General features: G+C 33.5%; 1 protein-coding gene across 1 annotated transcript; it reads left to right on the top strand.

The window, feature by feature from the left end:
- LOC133178979 (NMDA receptor synaptonuclear signaling and neuronal migration factor-like) lies at nucleotides 1-24961 on the top strand. Its single transcript, XM_061313646.1, has 10 exons — nucleotides 1-422; nucleotides 9304-9527; nucleotides 13314-13438; nucleotides 14091-14168; nucleotides 17003-17036; nucleotides 17133-17203; nucleotides 17585-17670; nucleotides 17945-18047; nucleotides 21734-21809; nucleotides 24339-24961. Exons 1-10 carry the CDS (start codon nucleotides 25-27, stop codon nucleotides 24530-24532), a joined length of 1389 nt encoding a protein of 462 aa, XP_061169630.1. The 5' UTR covers nucleotides 1-24; the 3' UTR covers nucleotides 24533-24961.
- The last annotated feature ends 477 nt before the right edge of the window (nucleotides 24962-25438 follow it).

The raw sequence follows: 25438 nt of genomic DNA, 5'->3' as shown, positions 1-25438 counted from the left end.
TTGATGAAACTTGTTTGAAACAATATGCAGACTTATGGTAAATATGACCATTTTAAACGAACGAATTTGTTTAACCAAAACCGAAAGGTGGCAAAGGTTAAAGTTGTGGAAATGTTCAATGCCCCGAAACAGTTCATAGTGGCCAATGAAACTTATAACGAGGAAAATTGGCCAGAAGATTGTAGTTACTATGACGACGACATCCAGATTAATAACCAATCAGGGATCGAAAAACTCAAATTCCAGAGGGAGGGCACCATGGACACAGGAACGGAGGACTTTGATCTAGACTTTATGATGCCGTCCAGAGTTCGTGAAATTCTGAGTTCAGAGGGACTTGCAAAGGACGTTATTGACAAGTCGGTAAAACATTTAGAGAAGAAACATAGGAGAGCTCTTCATTTAACGATTCTACAAGAAAAGTAAATCTTTCTCTCTCTCTCTCTCTTTCTCTCTCTCTCTCTAAAACAATCAATTTTCTGTAAAAGCTCAAGCGGACACGCACTTGTTAAAAATCCATCACGAGCATCTGGCACTATAATTTTCTTATAATTCTCCCAAAGATTCGTCGTCAGCGTTTGCATTGTTGACCAAATGGTATTCTTTTGCTATGTTTAAATTGCCTTCTATCAATGAAGAAAGCATTTTTTTTTTCTCCGAAGAAAACAGATTGCTAAATGTTATTTTCTCTTTAGTAAAACCAGTTTTGGAAATCCTTTGGGTAAAAAAAACATTAATTGTTGCTTTCTTGACATTTTAGCATTTTATGTTTCTAGAAACAAAGAGGTTGATTAAAGATTTATGTAGACTTGGCTAATTATTAATGAGGGTTTAAAGGTTAGAAAAATTGTTTTCTTTAAAAATCAATAGGTATTTAAAAGGATTTCTTACGCACATGTCGCAATTAATGGCAGGAATCAGAAAGACATTTCTGACATTCGCTCTCATTATTCATGTATGATCATCCAGACAGATAGAGTTAATTTCACCTAAACTTGTACAAAGTATTGGTGGTTAAAATAATGCAAGTTAATTCATATGCAAGCCAATCTCTGTAGTGTTAATTCTAAATTGTTCAAGATTTTCGTGTATAGACTTTGGGATAAAATTCAATTTATTACTTTGGGAAATAATGGGTTCTAACTACATTATGTTTACTTTCTTTTTTAAGAATAAAAAAAGTTAGAACATTGTATGCAGGTATCCTTAAATTGTTCAAGACGTAGCGTTATAGAAAGAAAACAAAACGGCTTTATTTTATTTTTGTACAGAGGAACATGGCGATCAAACAATTTAAACCATTTCTTCTTCAAAACAGCGAGACAACAACTAATATCATTATATACTAGCACATATGTACATGAAGGTGTTTATTCAAAGATCTTTTTCTCATTTTGAATAGACTTGGTTTGAACATATTTTTATTGTCTTTAAATTTTGCAACTAGGATCGGGCAAAAGTTCTTCAAACTTAATACGCCCTTTCATGTGAATTATACCAAACATATTAACATATTTCGGTCATAGTTTAAAATGAATAACCACAGAAGAACATAATATTCAGAGGCTGAAATATTATATAGGATATGTACATTATACATGTATAACACACAAATTGGATAAAATTCGCAAAAAGTAATTACCGCATCAACCAAAATCACCCGACTTCTTAAATGTTTTTACAATTGAAAAAAGGTATTCATTCTCAAAATCGCTTAACGATTTATCTCTTCATAGTAAAGTTTGAGTATCAACAGTTTGTAATTTCCCAGTTCGCAGAAATTTGTCGAAAAAGTCTTTCTGGCTTCTGTATATTTTTGCATGCTCCATTCTTCCACGCGAGCAAAGGGGACTCAAAATTACATTAAGGCCGCTATTAAGCACACAGCTGTGAAGAGGCCTTGTATGTAATACTCGTACATGTATATTTAAGACTTTTATGGATGAGATGCTTTTTTGCGGCTCTGTGAATTTTTGGAGCCTTTTTTATATATATATAAAAAAAAAAAAAAAAAAAAAAAAAAAAAAAAAAAAAAAAAAAAAAAACCACCACTTTGACACCATGCAGAGTTTAGATTTTGACCATAAGTTAAAAACAAATTTGCATTTATTTCATGATTTAAAAAATGCAGGAAGAAAAAGGAATAAGCTAACAAATAAATGGCATCAGAGACATATTTTGTTTCGAATGGCACTAAGAAGAGTACATGTATATATACTAGTAGCCAATATTTGTCTACAATTATTTTTTCATTTGTTTATTTGCTTAAAGGATTATGAGAGAAACAAATTTATTCTATTAATTCTTCATTTTTACTCAGTAAGCAAGTTTCCTAACAAAACAAAAGTAATATTTATTTTTTGGAAAATCCTACGTATAATGCATGTACACGTGTAATTTAATTTTGAAAACAGAAATTAACACCTTTAGGGACACCATTTAATTTCAAAAATCCCAACATCCATTTTTTAGAAAGATGTATACGTATAATATTGAACAATGATATTCTCAGGATGATTAATTCTATAACGTGAATCTCATTACAAATTAACATTTCCTATTTAATTACCTTAAGTTGCTTTGATGTGGAGCTAGTATTTTAATTAAAGTTCTATACAATTCAAATGAATTATGAGTGTTGCATGCAGTATAGGCAAACACATGAACAATATTAATGAATAATAGGAGAGTGAATGAAATTTGTTTCATGATAAAGAGTTGGTTTTTTTAAATTAGTTCTCGAAGTTTCAGATACAAGTATATGTTAAATCGTGAAAAACAGGATAAGTCGTAGTTTCTATTGTAATTTTACATGTTAAATGATTAAAAATTAGTCTTTTGCCTTAGAATAGGAATCACATGAGATTTTGCTTTATTTTTTTTTTCCATTTGCCCCACTCCTTGATGGAATCAAAATTAAATTTATGGTTACTAGTATTAGGAAGTAAAAGGAAAATTTAAATCCATACTAGAGAGAAATAAAAAAAAACCAAATATCAAGCAAATGCCAAGATCAGGAAAGTGCTATTAAAGAAAATTATTTCAAGATCTAAGGAATATTTTGATTCTGATCTGTTGCTAGATCCCCCAAGTATTTAAGTAAATTATTAGATTCCACAATGAGGCATTTCAACCATACATGCGTTTTCTCTTCAAATCAATGTGAAGCACATATCGGCAAAATATAAGGTGAATCGAAGGAGGGGGACTAAGAATTTAAAAAAAAAAAAAAATCAATCCTCTTTCAGGACAAACGATGCTATTATGGAACGTTTGTTTCTTAGAGGTGTGATTAAAGTTCTCTTTATAGCCAGAAAAATTGTTCAAACATTCCATCTGCACCTGATGTTCGATAGTCCCTAGCTTCAGCATGCTGAACAACACGACAACAAATTATCCAGATGAAATTAATTTACAATAGAATGGTTAATAGACTTAACCATGATCATCCTCACAATGTCAAGGTTTTGTGATTTCGGAACTGGAGTTCCGAAATCACAAAACCTTGACATTACGAGGATGAACCATGATCACATCCCACCTTTCTTTGAAGGTTAAAGAATATTTTTTAATTTATTTTTAAGATCTAAATTCCATCTCAGAATTGTTTATATAATTTTAACAGAGTAATCAAATGAGAAAGTATGAACATTTTAAACATGTGAGCAATAAAATATGTCTGAATTTTATTGGTTAATGGTAGTGTTTTAATATGTAGAAATTCTGAAATGCCTGTACCTCATATATTAAACATAATTGTTTTAGTAACTCAACACTACAGTGCAGTGTGTGAAAAGTGATGATGCGGGAATTTGTTTAAGCTTTTCATGATATTTGATATCAATGCAATCAATTGGGTTATTACTACAGAACTTTCAATCGATCAGCACAATTTTGGAAAATGCAACATAACCTCTAAGGCTTTTTGGGGTCAATTTCCAAGTAAAGCATCGGTAGTATGTCAGGATAAAATGTTTGCAAACAACAAAAAAGTCTTCAAATCTTAAAAGAAATACATGTACATGTAACATGTTAAGAAAAAATGATATCAATAATAAATAATAAATAAAATCAATCAGATTGATGGTTGACATGATTATTTTAATGTGCACATTAACAAAACAACAGAAATATATTATTTATTTGCTATTACTTTGAAAAATTAAAACCAAAAAAATCAATGAAATCGATCAAATTCTGAAAAAAAAAATACTTTGGTTGAGGCCAAAATTGAGGACAAAAATTTTAACAGAGGCCAAATTTGAGACCAGGCCAACATTAGAGGCCAGGCCAGGTTTTAAATTATGCCTTTTTTATTGTTAAAAAAAGAAAGAAACAAAATACAAAACAGACCGTGTGCCTAATCAATAAAGATAACAACAAACTTTGGGATATATAGTACAATTTACTTTTAAAGAACTATAAAGTTGTGAAGGAAACCTCTTTCGTACACATCGTGGTTTCTTGATTGTCTGAAACATTGAAATTCAATCAGGAACACGATAATGAAGGCCATGGTCAAAGTTTAAGAATTTCAAAAGTATGTCAAACTCCAGGATCAAAGTCAAGAGGTCAAAATGTTGGTATCCAACGAAAGGCCTTGTCACAAGGAATACTCTTGTGAAATATGACAGCCCTAGCATCAACGATTCAGAAGTTATTGCCGAGGTTAGTGTTTCAAAAGTAGGTCAAACCCCAAGGTCAACGACAAAAGTTCAAAAATATTTGTATCCAATGAAAGCTAGGTCTTGACACAAGGAATATACATGTGAAATATGAAAGCACTAGAACCAACAATTCAGAAATGGCCAAGGTTAAAGTTATTCAAAAGTATGTCAATCTCCAAGGTCAAGGTCACAAGGTCAAAAATTTTGGTATCCAGAGAAAAGATTTTTGTCACAAGGAATACACAAGTTTATGAATTATGAAAGCCCCAGCACCAACTTTTCAAAAGTTATGGCTAAGGTTTAAGTTTTTTAAAAGTGGGTCAAACTCTAAGGTCAAGGTCAAAAGATCATAAATAAGGTCTTGTCACGACAAATACACATGTGAAATACGAAAGCCCTAGCACCAACTGTTCAATAGTTATGGCCAAGGTTAAAGTTGGGTAAATTTTTGCAAAAGTGGGTCAAACTCCAAGGTCAAGAGGTCAAATATGTTGATAATATGTAAAATTCAAGAACAGTACAATGTCACAAAGCCTGTTTTTTTTTTTAATTGCAGCACCTGAAAGCTTATTGTAAACTTATCATACTGCATTTCTTAAGAAAAATTAGATTTTAACCAAAATTCAGTAAGATGTCTCAAGCTTGCATGATATTGGTTTGAATATAAAATGTGTAAGAAGAGTTTACTTGGACCATAGGCACCGAGGAATGAATCACTGGCATCACCGTGATCATAACCGCCTCCTTCAGTTATCAAAAGTAATGAGAATTTTTTATCCAGTATATTTTAAGAATATATACACATAGCTTAATTAAAAATCAAAACAAAAATTGGGGTCAATATACTTCTTTTGGTGCTACGGAGCATTTAATATGACCTTTTTGCACTGTAGTTGCGTCTAACACATAAATCAATTTTTTTCATTTTTTTTCCTATGCTATTTTTTATCCAAATAAATTATGGGAACAAACACAGTCTTTTTTTCATCTTGAATAGTCACATTAAAATTTGTTACTACAAAAAAGTTTCAAATTACTTCGCATAATCAATTATTTGACCTTCCTGCACTCAAAAAATGTTATTTTTCTGGCATTAAAAATTTAACAGGCAGTAAAAGCATTAGAAAGTAATAACATTTTTTTCTGAATTCAAGCCGAATGGTTAAAATTATCTCATATATTCAGAAAAGAAAATTAAAAGTGGGGGTCTGTGATGTTACTAAAATAGTGTTAATTTTAAGCTTAAATTGGGCTTTTTTCCCCTTGACTTTCACAATATACATGTATTTGCTATATTTGTCAAATATGATGGTAGAATTCAAAAGAAATCTAATCTAAAATTAAAAATGCACACAATTTCAGCATACCATCCGGGGCAAAATTTGACAGAAAAGGCCTATAGTTTGACAAGATTTTAAAGGAATAATAGTCATTTATCCGAGTAAGAGTTATCTTTCTTATTAGAGTATAAATGAACCTTAAGGGTGAACAATCTTACAGAGTTTTCTACCTTACTGAACTAATTAAAATTTAGAATCGTAATATAATTTATACGATGGACAGAGAGCCAGGTTTTTCTGTTCGCAAGATCATGAACTAAAATGAAAGGGACTGTGGAAATATTTATTTCAAGGGAGAAAACTTTGAAGATGTCAAAAATGTCAACATTTTCAAACCTGGACATTTCATGAAAAAAGGTTATTAAAGCTAAGTAATTTTTCTGCATAAATACGTATTATGAAATCCTTTTATTGACAATGAATGGTCAATGTTCTACAGGGCATTCATGTATGTCTGCTCCAAAGCTTTGAATAATTGAAGATGTTTTACAGCAAAAATCATTCGAGTTGTAACAAATACCCGCCATTCTTCTAGTTTTGAATGGTTCAATTCCAAATATAGCCTGAAGATGAAAACACTTTGAGTAACATCTGTAAAATCATGCATCAGTACCAAAAAATAGTTTTGCATGGTCGGAAATTGATTTTAATTTATTCTAACATGGATATGTTTTTTTCGGGGGGGGGGGGGGGAGAGAGAACACCGAAGGCGAGACATTTTCGAATCATTCTTTATCTATGCCTCAAAACATTCTATCATTGAGTCCTATAACAAATGAGTTGAAAACTCGTAATTTATGTTATTATATATTGCTGAAATGTATAGAGTAAAATATGCTTATATCATATCCTTTAGCTAGTCACCTGAACCAAAAGTTTAATTAAGATTGTCTGATTAATTTTGGTTTGTCCAAAAACTTAAACTTTTCCTAGGACCACTCGACTAATAACAGCCGTGCTTATTAAAAGCACATTTGCATAAAGAGCATTCTTGAAAATTTAAACAACTGAATGCTGCATCCGTTACAAGAATAGATTCTCAAAGAAATATTGAAAATATTATAGGATCCTTAATCCTTTGCTATGGTACATCTCAGCCAAAGGTCTGACAGAATTATTGTTTGTATGACCAAACTGGTCTTCATCGATAAAAGTAAATTTCTGAATTTGTTTTTGCAATTTATCTGCTCATCTGCCTGATAGACATTATTTGTGGTCAATTCGATAACAAATGACAGGGTCATTTCTCGTTAACACTAATCTCCTTATCGATGATTTTGACATGATCATGTTGTTCTTTAGATTGGCCTGTAATTCCTGATGATAATGGACCACTTTAAGTATCTAAGTGCCTCAGAAATCGATGGCTTATGATCTTGGACTCTTACTTAAACCATATTTGCCATCCCCTGGAACAGATAGCGCAAATATGCCGTTGTTGATAAATTTACCAAATAGTTTCAATTTATATAGTGATTCAACTATTAATCAATCGATCTGTTTCTCTATCCATTTTTATCTTTACTTGTTCGATACACGATTCATACATAATGAATGACTTTTTATATATAATGGTAATGAACTTTTGTGGAAACCACTGAATATAACAGAGCAAACTAAATTTGCTATGGGAGACATTCACTATTGACTCTTAACTACAGTTAAGCCTACAGCTGCATAGTGAAACATTGACTCGTAAAACTAGATTTGCTTTGTAAATCACTCATTCTGTATTCAGAACTAGAGCAGTACAAATTAAGTTTGTTTTGTGAAGTATGCTTGCAAAACACTGACACTCCACTCTGAACCAATACAGATATGCAAACTATGTTACGTTTTGAAACACACGCATTCTCTCACTCTTTCTCCCTCTCATACATGCTAAAAAAATAAACGTCATATTCAATCCTATATAACCACAGACATAGCAATTAAACAAACATAAGTCTCTGGAAAATTAAAATCAATCTCATTATTAAGATTATTTATATAGTCAAGACATATACACGTTTACAGTTTGTAAATTAATCAGCAGTCCTTCGACATAGATCACGCTTTGTATTGCTTCAACGATGAAAGATGTCAATCGGAATATACTAGTGTAAAGGAAAGACTTTTAAAATAGAACCTACAAACAATATTGTCCTACTAATATCGAGTTTGTATTCAACAGCTCTTTTGTTATTAACAAAAAAATCAAATGTACATATATTTTCAAAATTTTGAATTTACGAGGTGAATGTAAATCAGAAACTTACAAAAAGATATCTTGTTATCATATTTAAAAATTTCCATTTACACGACCCAGTAAATTCAAATGTGCATTATCAGAGTTTCACGATTTATAAGCACACTTGGTTAACTTGTCGCTGGTATTTATTTTTGTATAGGCTGTTTTTTTATTACGGAGAAGGCTTCTGCTGGTTTTTACAGTATTATTGGGATTTCTTCTGAACAATTTGACAAATTAACTGTATTATTTGACATTTTATAATTTCCTGTCGCACCGCTTCCTGGAAGGAATAAGTTTATGTTTACTATAGATTGAGAGAAGGGATAGAAATCAATAAAATCTATTCTAGGTTAATGACTTTTCCAGCTTCTATCTGACTATATATGTGTATTCTTTAGCAATAGTAACACCTATATTACCAGGAGAGAAAAAAAACCCAATTGTATTCACTCTTAGTTGCAACAATAATTTATTGCAACATAGGATTACGACGTCATTTATATATTGAATATTGCTATGATATTAAAACAGGGTGCTCCTCTACATGACTAGTGGTGATATTAATTAATTAACTGATTCAACAGGACAATCAAAGCGACCAACACTTAGCGTTTTTAATTGTCGGAATTTACTACCAAGTTTATTATAACATTGCTCCAAATAATCGCGACGGTTAAATAACCAGTAGATTGAATGCAGCTTCATTAGATGTAGGACCTGTTTCTGAATGTGGAAATCGCTTTTGAGATCTGAGATCGGTAAAACAAATATTGCAGAATTGACTCTACAAACAAAAGGTTCTGATGAATACAAATAACCAAATTGATATCGGATGTTTATTAGAATTTATAATCATCTGTCATCTAAGTTTCCTGGACTTCAAAACTAGAGCGTTTACGTAGTTCATAAAGAGACGAAGGACTCTTAGGTGTTTGGATTAATCTTGACGAGCATATGGTATAACAAATTAAAGTGACAACTTGCGTGGGTATGATGAGCCAATACTTGGAGTTGCGTATAGTATCAGTATAGTTTTAAGGTTGAAGCATTGGTCTGTTTTCAGATCTCAAAGAACAAGCACAGAACCCAAGAACCAAAAATCCAAAAAGAGCTTCCTGCCGCGTTTGGTTCTCGGCGATACCGAGGCGACCAGTGAACATTCGACAGAGTGTGAATGCTGCCACGACGTCACGGTCAGAAGAGAGAAACGTCATCAGCGACCTAAGCCCTGGACGGAGGCACCACCTGTCAATGAAATGATTACGGAACCTATCGTAGAACCTCCAGGTAAGAATTGAGCCAATTTAAAGTGTTGTACTGCGAATTTTGAATCAGTTGTTATATCGTAAATTTTGCTTTTGCTGATTCGTGGTAAATTAAAAAATAACGATGTTTTAATATAAATTATTGATATATTCTACTCCAGGGTATTTTTGAAAAAAATGCAATTTTTTTTATCTTAACTCTGATTTTGATATTTAAAATGACTAATATCAACTGATTGTTGACAATGAAATCTGGTCATTTTGGGAACTTTGATTGCAAATAATAAATCTCTACTGATATCAAGCTAAAACGTCAAGGGATGCTGATAAATTCAAATCCGAACAAACCTTGTCACGCACTTTATTCAAAAGATTAGGTAGTACAATGCATGGTTTTTAGCTATTAAAAAAAATATGGCAAATAAATAAAAATTAAAATACAAAGTAAGGTAAATCACTTATTATATTATCTCTATAGTGATCAGGGTTTTCCCCTCCGGAAAAGAAATTTGACCCCTCCCTTAATTTTCCCTTTCCAAAAATACAACGTATACTTTATTCAAAATTTGCATTTAGCACCATTGATATAAGATTATTTTTTTATCAGCAAAATATGATTTTGGGGATGGATACTGCCACCATGCATGTTTATTAACTTGCATGTTCTGTGGAAAACCATCGTCTGCTCCGCACTGTTTACATTTTTTTTAGAATTTCTAACATCGATTTCATACCATTAGATCGTTTATAATTTCATTGTTAAAAGATATTCTATGTTTCTGCTGCAGATTGATACATGTACAACACCTGCATTTTAATGTTTTTAGGTCCCCGACATTTCCCGCAAATTATATATTGCGTCGGTGAATAGATTTTAGCATTTTCCCTTAAATTCAGAAGCTGCATTGAAATTCCTTCTATAATATTTTTCACACTTGTTAGCATAATGATTAGTATGTTAAATGTTTTTTAATTAAAGCATGAATTTCGACCCCCGTCTTTATACGAGTTGGTGTCATATCAGAAGAAAAGATGAGCATTCCCTCATAGTAAGAATGTGTAATAAATCTGATGGCGAGAGTTTTGTTTTAAAGGAGTTCTTATTTTACAACTTTCAATGCATAGGCTACCCGAGAAAATAATGTAAACCATTTCTTAATCAATATTTTTTCATGTTTAACCTTGGTTGACTCCGTAGCTTTTGATTCCATCTAATGCAAGGTGCAGTCGAGATTTGCCAAAATAAGTCTAAAGCTCATCCAACGATATGAGAATTATTGTGATATGTTCAGATTGCGATAGATGGAGAACTGTAGCGTTATGGTTTTATATTTTAGTCTATGACCATATGGTCAAAGACTAAAATATAAAACCATATGGTCAAAGACAAAAGTATAAAACCATAACGCTACAGTTCTGCAGCTAACTCTCTGCGATAAGCTTAAATCTTGAAATTAATGTCTTGAACAAAAGAATGCTTTAATTGTTTATTAATGAGGGGGTAACGGTTGTTACTTTTAGAATGTTAATTTTATACGGTACCAATTTGATGCACTAGATGTGCATTTCGACAAATTATGTCTCTTCAGTGATGCACATGCCGAAACGATGGAAATCCGAAATATTTAAATTAAAAAATAACTTGGAAGAGCTGAAAAAGGAGGGTGTCAAAGACTGGAGCCAAATACGTTGAAGGATCAGAGCTATGCATAAGGAGATAATCTTTAATTTTGAAATAAATTTATGAATTTTACAACAGCAATTAAATATACATGTATATCGGTATTTTCAAGCTAGTGCCGATGTACTTAGCTACTGGACTGTAGAGACCCCCGGTGACTAATAGTCCACCAGCAGAGGCCTTGACCCAGGGGTCATAATGTTAATTTTATACGGATCAATTTTGATGCACCAGATGCGCATTTCGACAAATTGTGTCTCTAGTCTTCCATGATGCTCATACCGAAACGTCGGAAATCCGAAAAATGCATAATAAATGGGTTTTAATTTTTTTTTTTCTGCAATGTACATTAACAAACACACAAAGAAATTTTATTGTTTATATCTGTATAAATTATTCGTATAATGTGGTTGAAAGTACGTAAAATATTGCATTATTGGTCTGTACATTGTATTAATCGGAGATCCCACATCTTAAGAAATCTTTCAAACAGATATAGCTAAATAAAAAAAAAAAAACAATCAGTGGTTTTCAGAAGAAATAAAGGAAAAAAATAATATCCATTCATAAACATCCTAAAATCCCAGGGCTTGTATGAACTTTACATTCCAGGTTAAGTAACCATACTCTTTTCATACATTTATATACTCTCTTTCTCTCTCTCTCTCTCTCTCTCTCTCTCTCTCTCTCTCGCGTCCCCAAACTATAAACACTTTTCGTGTTTGTTGATAACATGATAGAATCTTTATTTAAAAACTGTATATCTGTGTTTATTTATGTAAGTATAAAAGGCCAACTTTCTTTGTTCATCTTCTGAAGAGAATTGTAGGAGAATACTTTGAAAAACTCAGTCATTATATATGTATATAGAAAAAAAATAATCCTACACATCTAATCACTTTGCTAAAATTTTTTGGCAAAGTGAGTAGATGTGTAGGATTATTTTTTTAGTAAAAAACAGAGTGATAAATCCCTGCAACAAAGAACAAAAAGCTTTTATTAATGTACACGAAATCAGAAACAACCTAAATGGACCATTAGTTCAGCAGCACACATTCAATGTAGTTTTTTCTATTATGGATCGCGCTTATTAAAAACATTAATTAGATCTAGCATACATGCCATCTATTTATGAGATTCAATTAGTGTAAATTTTGAACGACTTTCATCATGAAAAGTTTCGTATGGAAAACATGGTGTGACTGCTCGGTTGTTTTGCAAATGAAGTTTATTCCCACCTGAGAATTTCTATTGTTTTTAATGTTAATTAACAAATGTTAAATATCACGTGACATTTTAGAGGACAATTTAGAATCGGTCTAACATGAATAATTTATGAACTTTGCAGTTAAATACAAAAGCATAAGTATTAGGCTACCATTGCATTATATTAGAGAATTCTTGTCAACAGTTCAAGTAGATATATAGACACCAATGGATTTGCGTTTAAGTGGGCAAAAGTACCTTAGAGACGGGCACCTTCAACCCATTAGCTATACATCAGGTGCCGGGTGTAGGTGTAGAATTACCTCGCATTTTGTGTAAGCTTTCCAATTTATAAAAAAAAAAAAACATGAAGAGGCAGAGCAATTGTTCCCATAGGAGTCAATATTGATTACATAATTAAGATGACTCTATTCTGAATAGCCCAATATCTGCTTTTTCGAACATTGCATATAATAGACGTCATTTAAATAAAACAAGTATTTCAGGGGATTTCTTCAAAAATGTACATTATAAACATATGTCGTATTAAAAATAATTCTGGAACAATTATATGTCTCATGTTAATTTCGTACTCCTCATTAGATTAATGAATTGAAATAAGAAATTAGAGGCATATTTTTTCTCTTAAATGATAACTTTTTAGATAGCGATTCACGAGACAAGACTTATTTATATCAGGTACACAAATCTGGATTCGCAAAAGAGTGAAATTATCTGGGCGAAATTAAAACGAGGCGAAAAATTCTCAGTATTCATCAAACTCTCCTCTTTGCAAACCAGTTAAAGGTTTTCGACCCCTTCCGCTTAACGGACCGAAAACCGTTGGCTTGCAAAGATGAATAGACTGTGGAGCTTAAATAGCTGTACAACTCTATTAAAATGAAGCCTTTTTTTCCACAGTGGAACCAGACTTAGAGGAACCGTTCCAGTTTTGTCTTACAGAAGTAGAAAAAGTAAAATGGCTCTCCGAACAGCAGTTTGAGAAAGCTTTGGTGGGCAGCAATTTCGAACCACCCCGATTAGTGGTCAGTGTATATATCCAATACAAATAAAATCATTGTTTTTGCAGCAAATGATTAATAGTTAAGGTTCACTGACCCACTTATGAGAGAGGTAAGGTAACTTTTCCCCGGATAAATGACTATTGATTCTTTATAAATTGTAATGCCGAAAGGCCACTTGTGACCGCAAGCTAAAATGCTGAAATTGTGTGCATTTCAGTGATAGATTCCTTTTGGAAAACAATTAACGTAAAAAGCTGTATTTTATGTGAGTGAACGTGAGGTTGATGGGCCTTAAACGATTTATAATCTAAAAACATTGCTAATTTTAATGGAAATATTTTATAGATGAAATGGCCACATTATGCAACATAAAAATTCTGTTGTGATTTCAAGCTAATCTGAGTATTTAAGCCATCCTAAAGTACATTTAATAAAGGAAATCCTGCTAGCTTATTAGATTGATGCGTTCATCAATATTCTGAAATCTAATAATAAAAGTACATTTGAGATTCCCTAATTTTGTCAACAAACGTTAAATTGAAACAAACTTAATCAATTCTATGGCGATCTAAATAAAATAACACCAACCATGATATTGGTTATTGATTGTCAATAACTTAAATATCATCGTACAGTCAGCGAAATATTTCCACTGATGTTTTCTTTATTGTAGCTCATCTCCTCCAAAATTCCGAAACATCATGTGATACCAAAAATGTTATTGACTCAAAATGTTGTACATATTGTTTATGTGAGTATTTATTTTAGTTTTATATAATGAATTACAATGAGGGAGCAGACAAAAAGGTTAATTAAAACTACATAAATCTGCATTGCCTGTTATCACTTCAATCCTTTTTTACGATTATCTGGTCTTTTTCTATCTACATTAGATAGACATCCTCAATGATTCCTATTCATCTATAGTCGTATTTTACCGTTTTATCAAAGCGCAGATGTCCAGGTATAGTTACAAAATCTCGGTGTTATTGGTTTAAGACCTGTTACAACTAAAATTAATTAGGGCCCCGCTCTGCGGGCGCCCTATAGTGATCAGTCTGTCCGTCCGTCCGTCTGTCCGTCCGAGATCTCTTGTCCGGAGCATATCTTCTCTCTCCTTGGCCCAATCTGGCTCATACTTCACCCACAGAGTGTCTTTGGGTAAAGGGTGTGCAGTGACCTTGAACCATGTTTCTAGGTCTAAGGTCAAGGTCATAGCAGAATTATATGAAAAATCCTTGTCCGGAGCATATCTTCTCTCCTCTTGGTCCAATGTGACTCATACTTCACTCACAGAGTGCCACTGGTCAATGGATGTGCAGTGACCTTGAACGAAGTTTCTAGGTCAAGGGTCATGGTCAAAAATAGCCTTTCTGTTTAAATTCTTGTCCGGAGCATATCTCTCTCCTTGGTCCAATCTGGCTCATAGTTCACCCACAAAGGGCTTTTTGGTAAAGAGTGTGCAGTGACCTTGAACCATGTTTCTAGGTCTAAGGTCAAGGTCATATCAGAATTATATGAAAAATCCTCGTTCTCTCCTTTTGATCCAATGTGGCTCATACTTCACTCTCAGAGTGCCACTGGTCAATGGATGTGCAGTGACCTTGAACGAAGTTTCTAGGTCAAGGGTCAAGGTCAAAAATAGCCTCTCTGTTTAAAATCTTTGTTCGGTGCATGGTTTCTTTCTCTTAAGTCCAGTCAGCCTCAAACTTTACCAATTGACTTAGGGTACAGAACATTTGTGATTTTCCTTCCATATTTTGATATATATGCAACAGTTTTCATAGAGGATATGCAACATTTGTGATTTTTGTGCCGCTTTTTGATACAGGGTATGGAGCACTCGTGATTTTCATGCCATTTTTTTATTATAACAAGGATGACATAGAAGCCCTTTAGACTCAAACAACACATCCCTTAATAGTACTTAATTGTACACAAGTGTTCCTCTTCAAAATACATGTAAACCCTTTTCAGCTACTTTACTTTTTCGTGTTCGTTGCTGAAAGCGGGGCCCTTTGAGATGGCCACCATCTCAATGATATCTAGTTTGTATTTGAGTTGAGGACTCGTTGACTAAAAGAAATATGGAAATTGGTGAAATATATGACGTTTTTAACTATTCAATAAAACCCTCTTAACCTTCTAAAAGTGGTTGGTTCTAGCAAAGGATCATTATAGTGGACACAAATGCACGCGCGCACATACAACGATATTGGTAAACGCAGGGGAAATGTCATCATTTCAAGTTTTGCATCTCAATGTCGAAAATACTAGTAAGCTTCCCATTGTTGATTTGATTTTTAATGATTTTTCTGTTCACGTGGTTGCTGTTGTTTTGGTTGTCAATTTTGGGTTTGTTTGTCAAGATGTTTTTATAAAGGCAGTATTGCTAAATAAATTTCAACAAAGATGATTTTTTTAAGTTTCAATTTCAAGAGCGTTGCGAAGGAGTGGAAACGAAAAGAAAAAAAACTTCTTCGCAAATGATATTACTTTTTCCAGCATGGATATGTTAAGACATTCTGATCGATTAACCCTGTGCTTCAAACTGTCTCTTTGGGAACATAAGTTAGCATCCTGTTAACGCGATACTGTTTTCCTATCGTTTCATCAGTTTTACGAATACTAGTATCTAATTCTTTTTGTATGAGTATATATACGAGTATAAAGACGTAACGTATCTTACAACTTTCTAAAAATTAAACAAAATGTGTTTGTGAAACACTGATGCCCCGGCCCGTATGCCCAGCTTATGGCGAAGGTTAAATTTTCTCAAAAGCAATTAAAACTCCAAGGTCAAGGTCAAGATATAAAAAATGTTGTTACTCAAAGAAAGGACTTGCGTCAATGGATATACCTGGTAAATACAATACATATGTAATCCTTGTAACAAGACATTTCTTTGGATACAACTTTGACCCTTTGATCTTGACCTTGGAATTTTACCAACTTTTGGAAAAATTTAACCTTGGCCATAACTTTGGAACAGTTGCTGCTAGGGCTTTCATATTTGATATGTGAATTTCTTGTGACAAGGCCTTCCTTTGGATACCAACAATTGAAGCCCATTATCCTTGGAGTTTGACCTCCTTGTGTAAAACTTTAACCTTGGCCATTACTTTTGAATAGTTTGTGTTAGGGCTTTTATACTTCACATATTTAATCCTTGTGACAAGACTTTCCTACTTTACATTTCACCAACTTTGACCCTTTGACCTTGACCTAGGAGTTTGACCTACTTTTGAAAAAAATAACCTTGGCCATTACTTTTGAATAGGTTATGTTAGGGCTTTCATACTTCACATTTTTAATCCTTGTGACAAGACTTTCCTCCTTTAGATTTCAACAACTTTGCCCCTTTGACCTTGACCTACGAGTTTGACCTACTTTTGAAAAAAATAACCTTGGCCAGTACTTTTGAATAGTTGGTGCTAAGGCTTTCATATTTCACATGTGTAATCATCGTGACAAGACCTTTTAATTGGTGTAAATATTTTTGACCTTGACCTTTGAGTTTGACCCACTTTTAAAAAACTTTAACCTTGGCCATTATTATTAAATTATTTTTATTTCACATTGCAGGATTTCGAAGTGGCATCTTTCAATGAAATATTAGGTATATCGCTTAGTATTGATTGAACTTTTGTAAATTATTACATTATTATGGAATTCGATTAAAAATTTATTTAATTGTAAATTTTCTGATTTGTAGAAATGATATCAAGTAAACTTGAAAGCATCAAATCTGGATGTAAAGCGAAGTCTATACTCCTGTTATGTCAGGTAATAAAACATTTTTTTTTTTTGCAATCAATTGAATAAAGTTTGTTATTTTCAAGAAAGAAAAAAAATAAGGCACATTCAAAATTTCTCATGTTTAAATCAGTCTGCAATAAAATTGGACTACCATTTTAATTATCGAGATTTTTTGTGATTTTGTATGTGGTTCAAATGTAAGTGAACATTTAGACGCGGAAAATTCTAATCATCTTGGACAGAAAAAAGACTAGCGCTGTGGTCTTTTGCATCTGTTAATTGTCCTAGTCTAAGAAATATAGGAAAATTTGAGAATATTTTCTAAAGAAAGTTTCAATAATTACCTTTCAACTTTTACAGAGTGTATAATGGCTACCTGCTTAGTACTTCTGATTATTTCATTGACAGGGTGGTCCAGGTTATTTGTACATCCTCAGGAAATTTGCCGTCACACCTCAGAAACTAAAGAAGGAGTCTTACAAATGTGTTAGAGAGTAAGAAAGAACTTTATAAAGCATAGGAATTTAATTGAAAGGAGCATTGCGATTAACAATCAAAATATTTCAGGATAAGATCCTTTCTGTTTTTGATAATTCAAAATATTTACAGTCGAACCTTGAAATTTCGGATGACGATGATCCGGACGCTTTACCTTTCGGACAAGTACCCGGCTGAACGAGGCTCGACAGTAGCTGATCCTTATTTGCATTTTAGTGCTAATATCCGCATGCTAAATTTCAGTATAATACTTCTTAGGGCTTTTTTCAGGTTTTGGAGAACATTAAGCAGTTATGTTAGTAAAATTGAGCAGACAGAGTCGGCCATTCATATTTCTGGATGTTCCCTTGAGGAGAGTTTTCAAGGCAGAGAGGTAAAAATTCTCTACATTAGTCATCAATCTCGATGCTCTTATTTTTCATCAATCATAGAGCATGCAGAAATAGCATGGGGGAATCTCTTAAATACAGACACTCCGCGTTTGAAAGAGTACTAGTGTTTTATTATTGTAAGAAAATTATATAGAAACTTTCTCCTCCTCGACATTTCGGTCGATATACATCAATGGTTTCTGATGCCAGCCATTAGATTTTTGGAATGGGATACGGAAATAACTCGAATGTCATTCTATCTGTCGGCGGATGAGAGAAAATAGTTATGGAGGTAATTTATCCGTCAAACAAAAATGTCAATCATCTGTCAAGGAAAAAAAGGAAAACAGAAAAAAAATGAACCTTTCTAGATAATTACACGGTAGAAATTTTGTGGAAGAAATTAATTGTGCATGCTTTCAAGTCAAATACCAAAGACACCTATTGAACGTTAAAGACACCTATAATGGGGGCTATAAGTATTGGTTTTCTCACACAGACAAAATCAGCTCACTTAAGCTTTATGCAGATGATAGATAAAACTAGTAACTTGTGTTGAAGCAAAAATTCTCTCCCTCTTTCTCTTTGTTTTGGGAAAAGCTGTGTTTAACTTATGTAAAATTAAACATAAAACATTGATAAAAGACCTTATTTTATTTGTAATCTCATTTGAAACTGGTAATAAAATGAACATTTATGCAGGTTTTTTTTGTCTGTAAACATACCCCCCCCCCCCCCCCCTCGGATGAAACAACTAAAGCTTTGGTATGAATTTGTGAATTACAATTCATAAAACCTATAAAAAGGAATTTTTGTTTCACAGGGGGAGATATTTTAAAAATATTTTCCATTGATTTCTATAGTGAAAAAACTTAATTTTTACCAAAATTAAAGAGTTATATGAGTTATAAATATGAAAAACTATTCAAATATATTATGTTTGAAATTTGACTTGGAGGTAGGCGGCAGAACAATACTATCGTTTGCAGTTCTTTAAGTTATGTTTAGTTCATTTTTGTGAATGGTAGAGCCACGGAATGAGTGTCATAGATACCCATTGATTGACTGGGGTTGTGGGCAACATGCGTTTTGTCGGACCCAAAAACTAACGTCCTCAGGCAAACAGTTTGGTTCTAGGGGTCAACAAAACGCATACTGCCCGGGAACACTGTCGATAAATGTTTTGTTATACTTTTTTGACATACATGTATCTTGTGCTGGCTTCCATCATGTAAATTTCCTTTACCCGCATTGCGGTAAAACTTGGTCAATTCCGTTACTGTCGAACATAACGAATGCAAATAAGATTTAGCTGATCCCGCCCAGTGTGACGTAAGCGGTCCAATACCGGTATCTCATCGATAGGTCCACTATCTCACTCTGCGGTCAAACATCGATTTTTTTTTTGACCGCTAAGTAAATCTTTTTAAAGCATAGATTTATATAGAAACCAATTTTTAAAAGTATAACAAAAATAATTAAATCCCTCTTAAAAAGTCCTTCATTTTGGAGATCATGTATTTTGGAGGTAAACGAATTGTTTAGTTTTTGCTGACGTCATTTAAAGCTCTGATACTTATAAAATATTGATGATCGTAATTTTTTCTCTGGATGGATTTTGTCGTTTGCAACGTGAATCCTTTCTCAATATTCACTTTGATGTTTCGTGATTTGATCATATATTTCGGTAATTACATAAGAAGATCAAAACGTTGGTATGAATCAATAAACCATATGGCACCAACAATTGATAAAATTGCGTAATGTTGATTTTTTTCACCTCCAAAAGAGAACATTTAAAATGCAAAAAAAAAAAAAAAAAAAAAAAAAAAAAAAAAAAAGTTATCATAAAATACATCGTTTTTAGCTCACCTGAGCCGAGGGCTCAAGTGAGCTTTTCTGATAGAAATTTGTCCGTTGTCTGTCGTCGGCGTCGTCGTTGTTGTCGTAAACTTTTCACATTTTCATCTTCTCCAGTAGTTCTGGGCCAATTTCAATCAAACTTGGCACAAAGTATCCTTGGGTGAAGGGGATTCAAGTTTGTTCAAATGAAGGGCCACGCCCCCCTCCAAGGAGAGATAATTACGAAATAGCAAAAAATTAATGGCATTATTGAAAAATCTTCTTCTCAAGAACCAATGGGCCAGGAAAGATGAAACTCATGTGGAATTATTGTCAGGTAGTGTAAATTCAAGTTTGTTCAAATCATGACCCCCGGGGGTAGGGTGGGGCCACAATGGACGATCAAAGTTTTACATAGGGATATATAGGAAAAATCTTCTTCTCAAGAACAGCAAAGCTATGATTGGTCATATTTATATAGAAGCATCCTCAGGTGGTGTAGATTCAAGTTTGTTCAAATCATGACCCCTGGGGGTAGACTGGGGCCACAATTGACGATCAAAGTTTTACGTAGGAATATATAGGAAAAATCTTCAAAAATCTTCTTCTCAAGAACAGCAAAGCAATGATTGGTAATATTTATATGGAAGCATCCTCAGATGGTGTAGTTTCAAGTTTGTTCAAATCATGACCCCCAGGGGTAGGGTGGGGTCACAATGGACGATCAAAGTTTAACATAGGTGTATATAGGAAAAATCTTCAAAAATCTTCTTCTCAATAACAGCAAAGCTATGATTGGTCATATTTATATGGAAGCATCCTCAGATGATGTGGGTTCAAGTTTATTCAAATCATGTCCCCCGGGGGTAGGGTGGGGCCACAATGGAAGATTAAAGTTTTAATTAACATAGGAGTACATGTATATAGGTAAAATCTTCAAAAATTCTTCTTCTCAAGAACAGCAAAGCTATGATTGGTAATATTTATATAGAAGCATCTGCAGGTGGTGTAGATTCAGATTTGTTCAAATCATGACCCCTGGGGGTAGACTGGGGCCACAATGGACGGTCAAAGTTTTATGTAGGAATATATAGGAAAAATCTTCAAAAATCTTCTTCTCAAGAACAGCAAAGCAATGATTGGTCATATTTATTTGGAAGCATCCTCAGGTGGTGTAGATTCAAGTTTGTTCAAATCATGACCCCCAGGGGTAGGGTGGGGCCACAATGGATGATCAAATTTTACATAGAAATATAGAGGAAAAATCTTCAAAAATCTTCTTCTCAAGAACAGCAAAGCTATGATTGGTCATATTTATATGGAAGCATCCTCAGGTGGTGTAGATTCAAGTTTGTTCAAATCATGACCTCCAGGGGTAGGGTGGGGCCACAATGAAAGTTCAAACTTGTAGAGAAAAAAGTCACAGTTAGTCAAAAAATTATGTAAGCATCCTTAGTTAGTGTAGATTTAATTTTGTTCAAATCATACCCCTCACTCCCTTTAAGGGGTAGGTTGGGACCACTTATGCATTTAAGCTTTTCAATACTAAACAGATTTTTCCTCTTTTCCTAGCCACAGTGCTCAGGTGAGCGATGTGGCCCCTTGGCCTCTTGTTTAAGAAAGGAAGACCTTTCCCAACATGCGCAAAAAAAGTAGCCAGTGATAGTTATATATCAAAAAATTCACTGCAACAGAAGTATGAGCCGTCAGTTTTCAAACTAATTTCTAGAACCGAGAAAATACGTCTATAAGGTGTTTTCCTGGTTTCCAAGAATTTTTTCATCAATGACATACGATTTCTCATTCTTTCTATTTTGTGTGACGTACGATTTCTCATTATTTCTAGGTTGTGCGATTTATTCAACGAATTGTCCAATCTAACATGGTCAGAATTTCGGCAAATGACGATCAATCCGACAAGGGTATGATATTTTTTGTAATTTGTAACAAAAATGGGTAAATTTTTAAGAGAAAAGATTCCATTATACTTAATCAAGGCAAAATACAGTAATCCCTGACTTGAGCAAAGCTCTCACCAGTTTGTTGTCTTGTCTGGTCCAATGGTTCTTGTGAATGTTTTTAAATGTCTCTTCACATTTTGAACCATTTATTTGAAATTGCATGTACCTCCTCGTGTATGAGTGCTTAGCAATTGAGTTTATTTACTGAATCCCCTAACTCTGAGAATGCTTTGTGATAAATTTGTTTGAAATTGGCAGAGTGATTTTGGCAAAAATGAAGGAAAAGTGCAAAGTTTCAGATGACAAACAAGAGTTGCACAAACTGATGGATGCCAGAAAGTTTTTGATATCCCATTCGCCTTTTGCTGTAATAGGCTAAAAAATTACATTTAATTAGCATTCAGCCACACTTTTTTTTTTTAGCTCAACTGAGCTGTAAGCTCATGTGAGCTTTTCTGATCACCTGTTGTCTGGCATCTGAACCACTGAGTCAGAAAAGATGAAAATTTTCAGAGATAGCATTGATTCTATATTGTTGAAATCATGGCCCCCAGGGATAGGGAGGGGCCACAATAGGGGATCAAAGTTTAACATCGGATTATAAGGGAATAAATCTTTAAAAAGCCTTGCAAAAACCTCTTTGCCAGAAAAGATGAAACTTATATGCAAGCTTCCTGATTCTAAATTGTTCAAATCCTGGCCCCTGGGAAGAGCGGGGACACAAAAGGGGATCAAAATTTTACACGGGAATATAAAGAAAAAATCTTTAAAAATCTTCTCAAGAATTACTATGATAGTCCAATTTTTTGTATCGGATAAAACGAAATTCCAATATTTTCTCATCAGAATATCAGGTGAAATTATTAATAAATATATAAGAAATGGTTTTGTGCTCTGATATTATATTGAAATAGCCGAAATATTCGTTAAACCGCTATCCGATAAAATGGAAGCCACTGTATTAAAATCAGTAATTAACATTCTGAAGTTATGTGGATTCATTTTTTTATGCCCCCGTTATCAAAGATTTGGGGGTATCTAGTTTTTGCTCGGTCTGTCCATCTGTCTGTCTGTTTGTCCGCAAAAACTTTAACCTTTGTGTTTTATTCAGAGCGCGGAAATATAAATTCCGGAAAACAAAGTTTACAACATGTGTATTTCTTGTGACAAGACCTTTCTTTGGATACCAACATATTTGACCTCTTGACCTTGGAGTTTGACCCACTTTTGCAAAAATTTACCCAACTTTAACATTGGCTAAAACTTTTGAACAGTTGGTGCTTGGACTTTCATATTTCACATGTGTATTCATCATGACTAGACCTTTCTTTGGATACCAACATACATGTATTTGACCTCTTGACCTTCGAGTTTGACCCACTTTTGCAAAAATTTACCCAACTTTAACCTTGGCCATAACTTCTGAACAGTTGGTGCTAGGACTTTCATAATTCAAATGTGTATTCATTGTGACTAGACCTTTCCATGGATTAAATATTTTTGACCTTTTGACCTTGACCATAGTTTGACCCACTTTTAAAAAACTTTAAACTTGGCCATAACTTATGAACACTTAATACTAGAGCTCTCAAATTTCACAGGCTTATTCCTTGTGACAAGACCTTCCTTTGAAAACCAACAATTTTGACCTTTTGACCTTAGAGTTTGACCTACTTTAAAAAAACTTTAACTTTGGCCATAACTTAATTTTGAATTAGTATTAGGGCTTTCAAATTTCACAGGTATATTTCTTGTGACAATACTTTCCGTTGGACACCAACAATGACCTTTGACCTTGGAGTTTGACCTACTTTTTAAAAAAATTAACCTTCACCATAACTTTTGAACAGTTGGTGCAATGGGCTTTTATATTTTGCATGTGTATTTTTTATGATAAGGTCTTCCCCTGCATACCATTAATTTTGATCCCTTGACCTTGGAGTTTGACTAACTTTTAGAAAACATCAACCTTGACCATAACTTTTGAATGGTTGGTGCTTGGGCTTTCATATTTACCAGGTATATCCACTGACACAAGTCCTTTCTTTGGATAACAACATTTATGATCTCTTGACCTTGGAGTTTGACTTGCATATGAGAAACTTTGACCTTCGCCATAAGTTGCCATACGGGGGCATCAATGTTTCACAAACACATCTTGTTCTTTCAATTTATGGACCATGGGTTAGCCTAGAGATGAATCAGGGATCAATTTTTACATAATACATGTTATGAGGAAATAAAATTTTCTTCTCCATAATAGCAAGGAAATATTGGTCGTACTGGTATTGATGCATCTCCATGATGTGTGGATTCATAGACCCTTAGAATTAGAGCGAGGACACAATACAGGGCCACAATTTTATCATGGAAATAAAGAGGGGGAAAATCTAAAATCTGAAGAACAACAGGGCTAAAGTTACTTAGATGAGTGAATGGCCCATGGGCCTCTTGTTACTAACATACACTGCCATTTTTTTTTATTTTCAGGTCAGAAGATGATATCCCTGTACTTCAACTTAAGGCTATTTAACTACTGGAAAGCTCATCTGGATGACAGTGATAGTGAAGTTGACCTTGACAAGGCAGAAAAAGAAGACCAGTTAAAGGCTTCATCAGAGGGAGAACCAGATAATGATGTCAGGTCGTGGTCTTCTTTGGCAAAACAGTTTGACTGTGACTAACTTTTGTGTTCATACTTTGATTTTTTCAAAACTTCAGAGTGGATAGTTACATATATATTCCTGATTTGGAAGCAGACCAGAGCAGGAACTAGTGTACATTGTACATCTTGGTCATTGATGCTCACCACGACGGAGATATTAGCCTATGAATTCCAAAAATTAACAAACATTGCTTATAGCTTATCAACTAATGCCGAGTCATAAAAGCTTGAGTTGGAACAAATTATTAGTGGATCTCAGACTCTGTAGATCCAGGAAACCAATTAACTTCAACTCATTGCTATGCAATGTAGATATTAGTACGGTATTAAACTATTACTTTGTTAATTATTTGAAAGTAATATATGTTCTTCATTGAAACAAGTATGTGTTTGTTCACTAGTATTTATTAATTCAATTGTATATATATCATTAAATGAAGGTAAAATCTTACAATACTTTTTATCTTTACCCAAGTATTTATATCATGCAGTTTGTCTGCTTGTCTTCTGGTGTAGTTTCAATATATTGCTTACTCTTCTCCCAAGGCCTACCCCTGAGGTCTTGAGTACCACAATTTTGGTTGAGACTTGTATAAATTATTTAAGTAGTTTTTTTCTTGTGTCCAGGAGTAAAGAAGAAAAAAATTGGAGGATTTATTTGTCTTCACTCCTGAGGATCAAAAACCATGAAACTCACTTTTTGCACCCCTTCACCCTAAGATTCTACATAAAATTGAAAACCATTAAGAGAACCTGAAAATGTTCAAAAGTTTGCCACCAACGGATGAAGCAATGCAGACAAAACTGATAAACTAGACAAGACACTGTTGGTCACCCATGAAACTTGGATGATCTGATAATACAGATGTACCTGGAGCTATCTCTGAGTAATCAGCTTCCTCACAGGGTATACTAATAATATTTC

This window comes from Saccostrea echinata, unplaced genomic scaffold, assembly GCF_033153115.1.
Source record: "Saccostrea echinata isolate AGI-Se365-2 ecotype Australia unplaced genomic scaffold, CSIRO_AGI_Sech_v1 ptg000004l, whole genome shotgun sequence".
Lineage (NCBI taxonomy): Eukaryota > Metazoa > Mollusca > Bivalvia > Ostreida > Ostreidae > Saccostrea > Saccostrea echinata.
The sequence above is the reverse complement of the archived record's forward strand: the minus strand, read 5'-3'. Positions and strand labels throughout refer to the sequence as shown.